General features: G+C 48.7%; 1 protein-coding gene and 1 pseudogene across 1 annotated transcript; both read left to right on the plus strand.

The window, feature by feature from the left end:
* Window positions 1–4,707: 4,707 nt before the first annotated feature.
* LOC128062869 (protein FAM32A-like) lies at window positions 4,708–5,046 on the plus strand. The gene has a single exon (XM_052655303.1). The coding sequence runs from the start codon at window positions 4,708–4,710 to the stop codon at window positions 5,044–5,046; it is 339 nt and encodes a 112-aa protein (XP_052511263.1).
* A 2,336-nt stretch (window positions 5,047–7,382) lies between these two features.
* LOC128062842 (zinc finger and SCAN domain-containing protein 5B-like) lies at window positions 7,383–10,353 on the plus strand (annotated as a pseudogene).
* The last annotated feature ends 2,292 nt before the right edge of the window (window positions 10,354–12,645 follow it).

Raw genomic sequence — 12,645 nt, forward strand, 5'->3', positions numbered from 1 at the left:
TTCTGCACAACAAAGGAAAATATAAGCAAGGTGAAAAGACAGCCTTCTGAATGGGAGAAAATAATAGCAACTGACAAACAATTAATCTCAAAAATATACAAGCAACTTGTGCAGCTCAATTCCAGAAAAATAAACGACCCAATCAAAAAATGGGCCAAAGAACTAAATAGACATTTCTCCAAAGAAGACATACGGATGGCTAACAAACACATGAAAAGATGCTCAACATCACTCATTATTAGAGAAATGCAAATCAAAACCACAGTGAGGTACCACTTCACAGCAGTCAGAATGTCTGCGATCCAAAAATCTGCAAGCAATAAATGCTGGAGATGGTGTGGAGAAAAGGGAACCCTCCTACACTGTTGGTGGGAATGCAAACTAGTACAGCCACTATGGAGAACAGTGTGGAGATTCCTTAAAAAATTGCAAATAGAACTGCCTTATGACCCAGCAATCCCACTGCTGGGCATACACAGCGAGGAAACCAGAATTGAAAGAGACACATGTACCCCAATGTTCATCGCCGAGAGCCCCGGATCCACACAAGAGGGGCCACTGCAGTGAGAACCCTATGCCCGGACTGGAGAGGAGCCTGCCTTGCATTTCATGCAAGGATGGGCTCAATAAAGGACAGAAATGGTATGGACCCAACAGAAGCAGAAGATATTAAGAAGAGGGGGCAAGAACACACAGAACTATAGAAAAAACATCTTCATGACCCAGATAATCCCGAAGGTGTGATCACTCACCTCAAGCCACACATCCTGGAATGTCACGTCAAGTGGGCCTTAGGGAGAATCACTATGAACAAAGCTAGTGGAGGGGATGGTATTCGAATTGAGCTATTTCAAATCCTCAGAGATGATGCTGTGAAAGTGTTGCACTCAATATGTCAGCAAATTTGGAAAACTCAGCAGTGGCCACAGGACTGGAAAAGGTCACTTTTCATTCCAATCCCAAAGAAAGGCAATGCCAAAGAATATTCAAACCACCGCACAATTGTACTCATCTCACACGCTAGCAAAGTAACGCTCAAAATTCTCCAAGCCAGTCTTCAACAGTACATGAACCATGAACTTCCAGATGTTCAAGCTGGATTTAGAAAAGGCAGAGGAACCAGAGATCAAATTGCCAACATCAATTAGATCATTGGAAAAGCAAGAGAGTTCCAGAGAAACATCTGCTTTATTGATTATGCCAAAGCCTTTGACTGCGTGGATCGCAATAACTGTGGAAAATCCTTAGACAGAAATATCAGACTTCTTGAACTGCCTCCTGAGAAGTCTGTATGCAGGTCAGGAAGCAACAGTTAGAAGTGGACTTGCAACAACAGACTGAATCCAAATTGGGAAAGGAGTACGTAAAGGCTGTATACTGTCACCCTGCTTATTTAACTTAAATGCAGAGTACATCATGAGACAAGCTGGGCTGGATGAAACACAAGCTGGAATCAAGATTTCCAGGAGTAATATCAATAACCTCAGATACGCAGATGACACCACCCTTATGGCAGAAAGCCAAGAAGAACCAGAGTCTCCTGATGAAAGTGAAAGTGGAGAGTGAAAAACTTGGCTTAAAACTCAACATTCAGAAAACTAAGATCATGGCATCCGGTCCTATCCATCACTTCATGGCAAATAGATGGGGAAACAGTGGAAACAGTGAGAGAATTTATTCTGGGGGCAGGGGGCGGCTCCAAAATCACTGCAGATGGTGACTGCAGCCATGAAATTAAAAGACTCTTGTTCCTGGGAAGAAAAGTGATGACCAACCTAGACAGCATATTATAAAACACAGACATTACTTTGCCAACCAACGTCCGTCTAGTCAAGCCATGGTTTTTCCAGTAGTCATGTATGGATGGGAGAGTTGGACTTAAAAAAAGTTGAGCGGCAGAAAGCTGATGCTTTTGAACTGTGGTGTTGGAGAAGACTCTTGAGTGTCCTTTGAACTGCAAGTAGATCCAACCAGTCCATCCTAAAGGAAATCAGTCCTGAATATTCATTGGAAGGACTGACGCTGAAGCTGAAACTCCAATACATTGGCCACCTGATGCAAAAAACTGACTCATTTGAAAAGACCCTGATGCTGGGAAAGATTGAAGGCGGGAGGGGAAGGGGACAACAGAGGATGAGATTGCTGGATGGCATCACTGACTCAATGGACAAAAGTTTGAGTAAACTCCAGGAGTGGTAATGGACAGGGAGGCCTCATGTGCTGTGGTTCACGGGGTCTCAAAGTGTCGGACTCGACTGAACAACTGAACGGAACTGAACCCATAGATGCAAGAAGTAGATGAATGGATTGCCAGAGGTAAGGGGGAAGGTGGGCAGACAATGGGGAGGGACTGTTCATGATTCACATTTTGTTCTTGGGGTGATGAAAAAAGTTAGAAGTAGACAAAATTGACAGTTGCACAAAATTGTGAACGAACGTGGTGGAACAAGATTGCACACTTTATAAAAGAGGCAAAATTGCACGTTGCCTGTTTCATGACCATAACAAGTATCTGATGAGGAACTTTATTTTCTTCGGATCCTTTTGTGCATCCCTTCCTTCGAGCTAACAAATACCCTGGTGACAGCAAGGAAATGTTTTGGGTGGACAATCTTTGCTGAATATTTCCAACGTCACTATATTACATGGAATTCAGTGTTTAAATAGTCTTCCTCGTATTTTTTTTCCCCAGAAGAATCATGACTGAGAGCCTTGCCTGGTGGCTTGTCTTGACCAAATAATGTAAAACCTGGCATTGCTGTTAATATCCATTTGAGGAGTCTCACACATTGTAAATTTCTTGAAAGTACAGCAAAGAACAACATAGTCCCAGACTACAGAAGTCAAAATCTAGGGAGCCATTCAGACATTTGAACCTTTTCTTCCTGGAAAGGTGGATGTCAGAAGAATGATGGATGGACTAATGTCCATTCAATATGAGATATTGTACCCGTGAGGGAATGGTATGGGGTTTGGGATGAGGAATGTAGAGGAGATGGAAGGGTGGAATAAAATGAAACTAATGCTGTTCATTTATCTTTTGTCCCCATTCTTCAGAAAAGTGAATACGTTGCTAACGAAAGGTAGAGGAAATCCCTTTACATACGGGTGAATTTGTCATGGGCGTCTAGAAGCACATGCTAGACATTTTGGTAGTAAATTCCTCAGTCACTATGGTTAAAGAATGTACATTTTTTGTCAAGTCCTGGAATAGTCCCAGACAGCCCCTAATCAGAACCACCAGTGTCTGTGCCACACCAAAATGTACTTACTGAAAAGCCAGACTGCAACCCGAAATGTGGCACATTCCCTACAGAACATACAGGATTCTGACCTTGTCCGAGATCTCTACATGCGGAATTTATAAAGGGCTGTTTAGTCGCTCACTTGTGTCCAACTCTGCCATTCCATGGACTGTAGCCCACCAGGGTCTTCTGGCCATTGAATTTTCCAGGGAAGAAAACTGGGGTGGCTTGGCCATTTCCTTCTGCGAGAGATTGTCCCAACCCAGGGAGTGAACCCACGCCTCCTGCCTTGGCAGGTAGATTCTTTACCACTGAGCCACCAGGGACACGTAGGTGACCCAAACTGGTTAGAACTGTCAGATACCTATGCCGTGACTCCTTCCAACTCTCCAGGCAAATGAGAAAGTACTTTCTGGACCAGGAAAATCAACCTTCCTGCCAAGAGGAGCCTGGGCTTCCCTGGTGGTACAGAATCTGCTTGCCATGCGGGAGACCTGGGTTCGCTCCCTGGGCTGGAGAAGGGAACGGTACCCACTCCAGTCTTCTGGCCTGGAGAATTCCATGGAATGTATCTCCACGGGGTCACAAAGGGTGGGACTTGACTGAAAGACTCCCACTTTACCTCCTTCCCAGCTGAGCCTCAAGGCAAGCCCAAGAACACTGGAGTGGGTAGCCTGTCCCTTCTCCAGCGGATCTTCCTGACCCAGGAATGACACCAGCGTCTCCTGCACTGCAGGCAGACTCTTTACCAACTGAGCTATGGGAGAAGTCTCCCACAAAACCACCATGGAGGCCTCTTTGATAAATTGTGTTTTTTCCTGGTTCAGTGCTCGTGTGAAACTGGATCCATGGATAAATTGGATTATCTAGAATGAGGTCATATGAATGGGTTGACCCACCCTTACACAATCACTGTGCTGATGGGGTAACAAGTAGCGACCCTTACCATTTCCCCCGGCTCTCTATAAATAGAGACGTTTCAGCCCCCAACACACTCTGATAGCCAGTCACCGACTTGTGGAAGCTGACAGCAAGAGGGCTCAAAGGAGGTAAGTGATGAGTGAGAACGTCTAAGGAGAAGGTTTGGGAATCAGTACAGAAAGAGGTGGGGGGTTTCAGAAGGCTGGGTTTTCTACTCACCTTGCATCAGCTCAAAGACCTTGTGAAAGCAGTGGGTCTCCCTTAAACTCCGTATTAACCATGGCTGAGCCGGAGCTCTCTGTGAGGGGGGAGAGTGTTGCCACCCTCCATGGTGTGGTGTGGTGCAATTATTCCACAAGGCTTTCTGAACCTCGGCCCCCTGGCCTAAGCAGAGATGTTCGTCTGCATTCATTTGTGTTAACCTGCACAGAGAGAACCTCCCGGATCTACAGTAGAGAACGAAACTGTCCCAATTTCCATTTGAGAAAACGGACCCCCCAACTTTTGTCCATTTAGAAATCCGAATCCGGAGATGGGCAGCATGGACGCCTATGAGCAGGTCCAAAAGGGACCCCTGAAGCTGAAAGGAGTCCCAGAGCTTGGCGTGACTAAGCGGAAGAAGAAAAAGGACAGAGACAAGGCAAAACTCCTGCAAACGATGGGAAAAATCCAGGAGAACCAGGAGGAGGAGCTGAGGCGCCACCTTCACAAGCGGACCCCAGCCCAGGTGGCCTTTGAGAAGATGCAGGAGACGCGACAGATGGAGAGGGTCCTGAAGAAAGCATCCACATCCCACAAGCAGAGAGTGGAGGACTTCAACAGACACCTGGACACGCTCACGGAGCACTATGACATCCCCAAAGTCAGCTGGACCAAGTAGCTGCCCCACCCAGGAGACGGACTATTGTCCAGGGGAAGCAAGAAGCAGGGTTGGGGTCACCTCTGGAGCCTTTGGAAACATTCTTTTACACACATCCTCTCGAGCCTTCTGCTGAGCCCGTGCTTATCAAAGTAATGGGCCCTTACTCTGGAACTGCAATAAAGAGAGATGGCTCTTTAACTCTAAATTAAAAAAAAAAAAAGCAACATCCATGTCCAATGGTTCATGCAGCCTCTGGACCTGTGTGTTCACCAGGAGACCCACGAGGACGAGAAGCCCTAGGCTGTGATCTCTGCCCCAAGAAGTTCACCCACGACTCCACACTGCTTGCTCACCAGAGGACCCACACCCAAGAGAAGCCTTTCTGCTCTGAGCACTGTGACAAAGCTTTCAACACAATGGGAACCTCCGTGTTCACACTCTGGCTCGAGCCCTGCGTGTTCCCGAGTGTCACCGGCCTTCCGATCCCTGGCTTCTGTCATCCCCAGAGGAAACCCATTCCGAATGGTTGGCCCAGGAACCTGCCCTCGGGTCCAAGTCCCTTCTGCGCCAAGAAGGAAATTCACAATGATTTGTCAATTCTGTACACAAAGGGTGGATAACGTGAACAGTTTTGGAGGATGTTGGCTCCAGGGGGGTTCCATTCAGTGAATGAGGGGGATATTTGAGTGATGGCTTATGGTTCCCTTCGGATGTTGTTTTCCACTTTAGTGTAGCCTGTTTCACTAAGTTTTTGTTTTGTTATTCTCCTCATGAAAGCATGTCTCATTAGTTGCCCGTACTTCATCACGAAACTGAGCCTACTGTTGACCGCCTTCCTGCTAGGCGGTACGTCACTGTAAAACTGCACCCTCCTGGCGCAGAGGCCAGGCTCTCCAGTGGAATTTCAATTTCAAATAAACACATTTCTGTCAAAGAGTGCTCTGCGTATTTTCTAAGACTTTTCTACATGGAATAGGTGATAGCCCTGGTTTTGCCTACATGGCTGTTATTATGCTGTGATAGATTCACTCACTCCATACTTGTTCGGGTATTTCTTCCCGAGGTGTTTAGAGACAGGAAGGCTTCCGAAAGTGATAGGTGTCACTCTTCTTTCCTATTGGTGGGCAACTTCTAGTCTTCAAAAAGGCTGCTTAGAAGTCGGTTCTTCTCACACCTTGGCTCATCTGCTGATTTTAGAAAACCCTTTTAAGACTTCTCTCTCAGGAACAGAGAGGAGTCAAACCCATCTGGCTCCCACCATCATGTCCCTGACTCTGTCAAACCCTCCTGGCAGTGAGACAAAAAATTCACGAGATCATTAAAACCAATCCGTTCACCCCAAAACCACCCCCAAAGTCCCAAATAAATAAAATCCGAAAAGAAACCGAGGCATTTCCCCAGCGGTCCAGCGGTTGAGACTCGGGGCTTCCGCTGCGGGCGGCGTGGTTTCCTTCCGCGGTCTGGGAACTGAGATCCAACGCGCCTCCCTGCTTGGCCGAGCGCAAAACCAAGCAACAATACACAGAATGGATCACTCAGCCACTGTGGAGGCCTCCTTAGCGCATCGTGGTTTCTCCCGAGCGAGTTTCCAAGGGCAAGCGAATCCCTGGTCATCGAGGAAAGCGGGAGGGTCGATGGTGTTTGCCCCGCCCTTACGCCATCCAGGCGCTGATTGGGCAAGAGGCCGGGAAGTGCGGCATCGCCTCCCGCTGCAGGGAGACGCTTGTCCGCCTGCCGAGTTCGAGGGCAAGTCCCCAGCTGAGGCGGACCCAGGCGAGAAGGCTTCAAGGAGGTAATTGATGGGGACTGTCTAAAGAGAACGCGAGAAAGTCAGGGCACGTGGAAGTGGGTTTCACTAAGTCCTGGCTTTCTGTTCACCTTGCATTCGCTCAGAGACCGTGTGAAATCCAGCGACCGCCCTCCGGCCACACATACACCGTGGTTCATTCGTGGAACGCTTCGGGGAATGAGGTCGTTTCCGCACTCCACGGGGTCCTGTGGTGTGGTTCATTTTTTCAACAAGGGCTTTTAAGCACTGCCCTGGGGACATTTTTGACTACGCAGTTTCTTGTTGTAGTCTAAGATGGATGTCGGGAGAATAGAATGGATTCTTGTCCCTGGTATGAAATACTGCAGGGGGACTCATGCCCAGTATTGGGCTGAGGGATGGTAGGGTGGATGAAAATAAACTAATTGGCAACATTCTTTTTTTTTTTCTTTTTTGCCCCCATACTTCTGAATACTGAATCTCTTACTGAGGAAAAGCAAGAGGAAGGTCCTGTGTATCGGGGTCAGTTGGGCACCCACTTCTAGAAGCATTTGTCCAGAGTCCTACTGAAAACTCTGCAGTCAGTATGGCTGAGAACCAGACAGGGGCTCGTGGCCGCCTCGCGGACAGCCCCGGCGCAGAGTCGCCAGCGTCTGCGCCACGCCAGGACACCGGAAGGCAAAAGCCCGACTCCGCCCTTGAAGAGTTGCGCGTCCGCTTCAGAAGGTTCAGCAGCTCGGAAGAATCCGACCCGATCAAGGCTCTGAGGAGGCTGCGTGAACTCTGCGGTCTGTGGCTGAGGCCGGATCTTCACACCAAGGAGCAGATGGTGGACAGGCTGGTGCTGGAGCAGTTCGTGCTGTGCATGCCGCCGGAGATCCAGGTCTTAGTCAGAAGTAGTGGTGCCGAGACTTGTAAGGATCTGGAGGAGGTGCTGAGAAATAAGCAGAAACTGAAGAAGTGGGTGAGTAGGACCCTAGGGACCCTGTGAGAGAGGGAACGGTGGGAAGATGGGCTGCGAGCTGGGAGATGAAGCAGAAGGACCAGAGGGCTTGGCTCGAAATCAGTGCTTCCCACAGGGGTGCGCGCTTGCCTGTGGCGTCACGGGAGATGTTTCTGTCGGTCCTCACTTTGAGGGTGTTGCTCTTTCAAATGTCATTTCCAGGAGGTGGGCTCCTAGGCTGGGATACGCAATGAATGCCTTTTTGGATCCTGTGAAGGGAGACAGATCCTATTTGATTTTTTTTCTACAGACTGTAGTCCGTGTCCAAGGCGAGGATTATTTGATGCCAGTCTCGGATGTTGAGATGTTAGGATCTGAGGTCAGTGAGGGGCACGATGGGGGAGACGGAGCCAGGGAGCCCCAGTCTGCAGTCAGTGTCGTCCCTCCAGACGAGGGCCAGCAGGAAAGCCAAGACGGGCAGCATCTGCCAGGAGCCAGGGACCTGTCGAGGGGGCAGGTGAGTGTGATGTCTTGACCTGCAGTCTGGGAGCAGGTTGAAGAGGGTCGGGTGGGCGTGGCTGCGAAAGTAATTGGGAGAACTTGGCAAAGGACAAGAATGGACCCACTGCGTGCCGGAATTCCCATGGTTGCATTCCATGCCCAGCCGTTTTCCAGCCAGTGTGAGAATGAAGACTCACCCATCTTTCCTAGTGCTTCACCATGGAAGCTTGTGGCCATAAGCACGAGGACAGAGGAGTCCTGTTTCCACGGGATGGTGCTGGGTCAGTTCGTCAGGCGTAAATGGGCTCAGAGCTGTTTTACCCATGATGGATTTCGTCAGAGGCACTTACTATTGGGGAATATTGTAAATTGAATTGAATATTGAATTGAATAAAAAATTCCCAGTTGGAGTCATTCCCGCCCCGCCCCAGAAGATTTTGGAGTATGTCTGGAGAGAGTGGATTTTTTGGCAGCGTGAATCGGGGGAGGAGATGCTACGGATTTCTCATGAATAGAGACCAGCTATACTGCTTATCATCTTGTGCCCCAGGCCACCCTCCATGAGGAGGACAAATCCAGGCAACGTATCAACAAGTGGTGAAGTCAGGAGCCCTAGAGCCAGAGTCCTCTGCTTGCAGAGTCAGGGGCAGGGAGGATTTGAGATGAGGTGGAGACATATGTGCAAGACAGTTGGCAGTGCCAGCTGTGAAATCTGGACTTGATTGCCAGAGGTGGTCGGTATAGATCAAGGACAGTCATGGGAATCAGGAGAGGACTGCCAGTCAGGGTGATGGGAAGCAGTCAGGGCATATCCCCCAAACTGATATTCAGAAAGCTGGAGTCTTAGATCAGGGTACTAGGGGGGTGGGGAAAGAGGAGGCAGAGCTTGCCATGGGCTAAGGCAGTGGGATTGACTCTGCTTGGTTGCCCCTTGTCAGGGCCAGAAAGCTCTCCCGCCAGAGACCATTCCTGAAACAGGTGAACTGGAGGGTCAGATGCCCTCCAAGGAGAACTTGGAGAAGGACCTGCTGGAAGACACAGGAGTGACAAGAACCCTTCCGCCTCAAGAGCCTGAACTTCTGCAGGATGGTGGTGAGTATTAAACACTTGGAGACCACAGGAGGTAATGACTGCCTCCACTGATGTCCAGGAAGGGGTGCCCAGCACTTCCATCCCTTGGTGTTGGGGCCGGGTAGGAGTTGGTTCACCTGTGCCAACCTTCTCCGTCATCAATGTTCCAGAGTGTTTCATCAGCGAGACTCAGGTAGTTTGGTCGATGGGAAGTGTGTGGCGAAGATTAGGGATGGTTCCAATGAGGCTGGCACCATGGAAAATGCTCCTTGATAAATATGGTGCTGAATCTCTTCTTTCAGCAGATTCTGGGAGGGCAGAGAGAGAGGGGAGAGTCCCCAGGAAGGAACTGATACTTCAGATGTGGCTCCTGAACGCTTTCCTCCTGTGTTCCAGAGGGAGACGTTTCCACTACGAGTGGATCCAGACGAGGTCCTCTGAAGAATCGCAGACACGTCCTAAGGAAACGGGACAGCAGCCCCACTTGCCAAGACGAGCGTCCGGAAGCAGCCACGTGTTTGGACCAAGGAGAGCTCTCAGGACAGCTTGGGTCCCATTCCGTTGGTTCATCTGGCACCGTGGGACCCACCAGTGTTCCTGAGGGAGCAGAAACCCCGGACGGGCACCCTGTGAATGCAGGGTGTGCAAAAAGAGCTTTCCTTATCAATCTCAGCTTACCCTGCACCAGAGGACACACACAGGAGAGAGGCCCTTTCAGTGCGACATCTGTGCCAAAGGGTTCATGCAGCCTTCGGACCTGCGGGTTCACGAGCGGATCCACACTGGCGAGAAGCCCTACAGCTGTGATCTCTGCCTCAAGAAGTTCACCCACGACTCCTCACTGCGTGCTCACAAGAAGACCCACACCCAGGAGAAGCCTTTCTGCTGTGAGCAGTGTGACAGAGCCTTCAGCCACCTAGGGAACCTCAACGTTCACCAACGCACCCACTCTGGGGTCAGGCCCTACGTGTGCCCCGAGTGTCACCGTGCCTTCCGTCAGCTGGGGACTTTCAAACGCCACCAGAAAATCCATTCCAAATGACTGGCTCAGACCCTGCCCTCAGGGCCAGGTCTTTTCTGTTTTAAATGGAAAATTTAGAATGTTTTGTCACATGTGTGATACAAAGTGTGGATGTCAGGCGAAGAGCTTAGGAGGATACTGGAACCCAGTGGGGTTCCATTCGTGTGAATTAGGATATTTGACTTTCTACTTTTCTATAGAGTATAGTTTTCTTTTTCATTTGTTTATTTTCAATTGGAGGATAATTGCCTTATGATGTGAGACTATGGTTTTCTTACATGTTTTTGCTTTGTGTTCTTGTTCTTCCCTTGAAGCTGTGTCTCACTGGTTATCAGTACCTCATCATCAGACTGAGGCTACTGCCGACTGCCTTCTTATCAGGTGTGATTTCCTTGTAAAATAGGATGCTCCTATCAGGACGGCTAGATTAAATACAGGATCACCAGTGAAAGTTAAATGTCAAATAAAGAAATACATTTCTATCAAAGAGCTGTGTCTTTTCTCTTCTAAGACTTTGCTACACAGAGTAGGTGATGGCTGTGGTTTTGTCTATGTGGCCATTATGTTGAGATATGTTCCCTTTGTACTAGTTTGCATACTGCTTCCTTAGGTATTTAGAAAAAGAAGGCTTCTTAAATTGATAAGTGACATTCTTTTCCCCTGCTGCTGCTACTGTTTCTTAGTCGCTTCAGTCGTGTCCGACTCTGTGTGACCCCGAAGACGGCAGCCCACCAGGCTCCCCCGTCCCTGGGATTCTCCAGGCAAGAACGCTGGAATGGGTTGCCAATTCCTTCTCCAATGCATGAAAGTGAAAAGTGAACGTGAAGTTGCTCAGTCGTGTCCTCCTCTTAGCGACCCCATGGACTGCAGCCCACCAGGCTCCTCCGCCCATGGGATTTTCCAGGCAAGAGCACTGGAGTGGGATGCCATTGCCTTCTTTTTCCCTAGTGGTGTACAACCTCTGGTTTCTGTGATGCCTCTCTGAAATGGCTTCTTACAGTTGATCTCATCAGCTGATTTTCGACAAAATTCTCTGATGACTTATGAGGAAAGAGACAAGATTAGGTAACCCAATTTGATTACAACCATCGGATTACAGTTATTGGACTGCCTCACTGTTTCCAAGCAGAGAGAAAAAATTCATTAGATCAGGAAAATCAATCTGTTTCCCCAAGAAATGCCATCCATGAAGTCTAAAATAAATAAAATACATAGGAGAACGTTTACTACCAAACCAATATGGTGGCCTCTCTAATGGTTCTTCCTGTTGGAGTCTCCACAGGAAACTGAATCTACCCAGATTATCCAAAGTGGTTCTTTCCATGCCCTTTATCCAATCACTGGGATGATGAGGTTATGGCCAGAAACCCCTGCAGTTTCACCCAACTCTCTATAAATACAGACATTTCGGCTCCAGACACACTTTGAGAGCCAGTCCCTGACCTGAGGAGGCTGAAGGCAAGAAACCTCGAAGGGGTAAGTGATGAGTGGGCACGTCCAAGGAGAAGGCTTAGAAATGAGGACACACGGGTGGGTTTCAGAAAGGTCTGGCATTCTGCTCATCTTGCATTAGCTGGGAGACTTGTGACAGGAGATCTTCCTCTAACCCCACATGAACAAGGGTTAATCGAGCTCTTCTGTGAGGGGAGGAGAATGTTTCCACACGTGGTGCTGTGAGGTGGCTCGTTTTCTTCAAGGGTGTCTGAGCAGTGACCCTATCGCCATTTAGAAACTACATATATAGTTATTACTACTTTAAAATTTTTTTAATTCCTTCATTTTGGCTGGGCTGGGTCTTCTTTGCTGTGAGGGCTTTCTCTGGTCGTACCTGGTGGGGACTACTCTCTAGCTGAGGGCTATGGGCTTCTCATTGCAGCAACTTCTCCCATGGCAGAGCCGGGAGTCTAGAGCTTGGGTTCAGTAGTTGCCCCTCTCAGGCTCAAGAGTTGTGGAGCACGGGCTCATAGGCAGGTGGTATCTTCCCATATCAGGGATCAAACCCATGTCCCTCTGCATTGGTAGGCAGATTCTTAGCCACTGGACCACCAAGGAAGCCTTATGGTCACTTCTGACCAGACAGTTTTATGAAATATTGAATGAGTCGGGCAATGGTGTCCAATACTCGGATGTAGGGGAGACGCAAGGGTGGAACAAAATGAAACCCATTTGTTTCTTTTTTTTTTTTTTTTTTCCTCCCTAGACTGCTACACAGTGACTTTAATGCTGAGGAAAAGCAGAGGAAATCCATTTCCATAGGCGTCAACTGGGCACCCACTTCTAGAAGCATTTGCTCAGAGTCCTACTGGAAATGTC

This window comes from Budorcas taxicolor, chromosome 18 (genome assembly GCF_023091745.1).
Source record: "Budorcas taxicolor isolate Tak-1 chromosome 18, Takin1.1, whole genome shotgun sequence".
NCBI lineage: Eukaryota > Metazoa > Chordata > Mammalia > Artiodactyla > Bovidae > Budorcas > Budorcas taxicolor.

Bases quoted from the DNA above. Each gene is read 5' to 3' on its own strand.
- LOC128062869 (XM_052655303.1), top strand. From the start codon at position 4,708: ATGGACGCCTATGAGCAGGTCCAAAAGGGACCCCTGAAGCTGAAAGGA.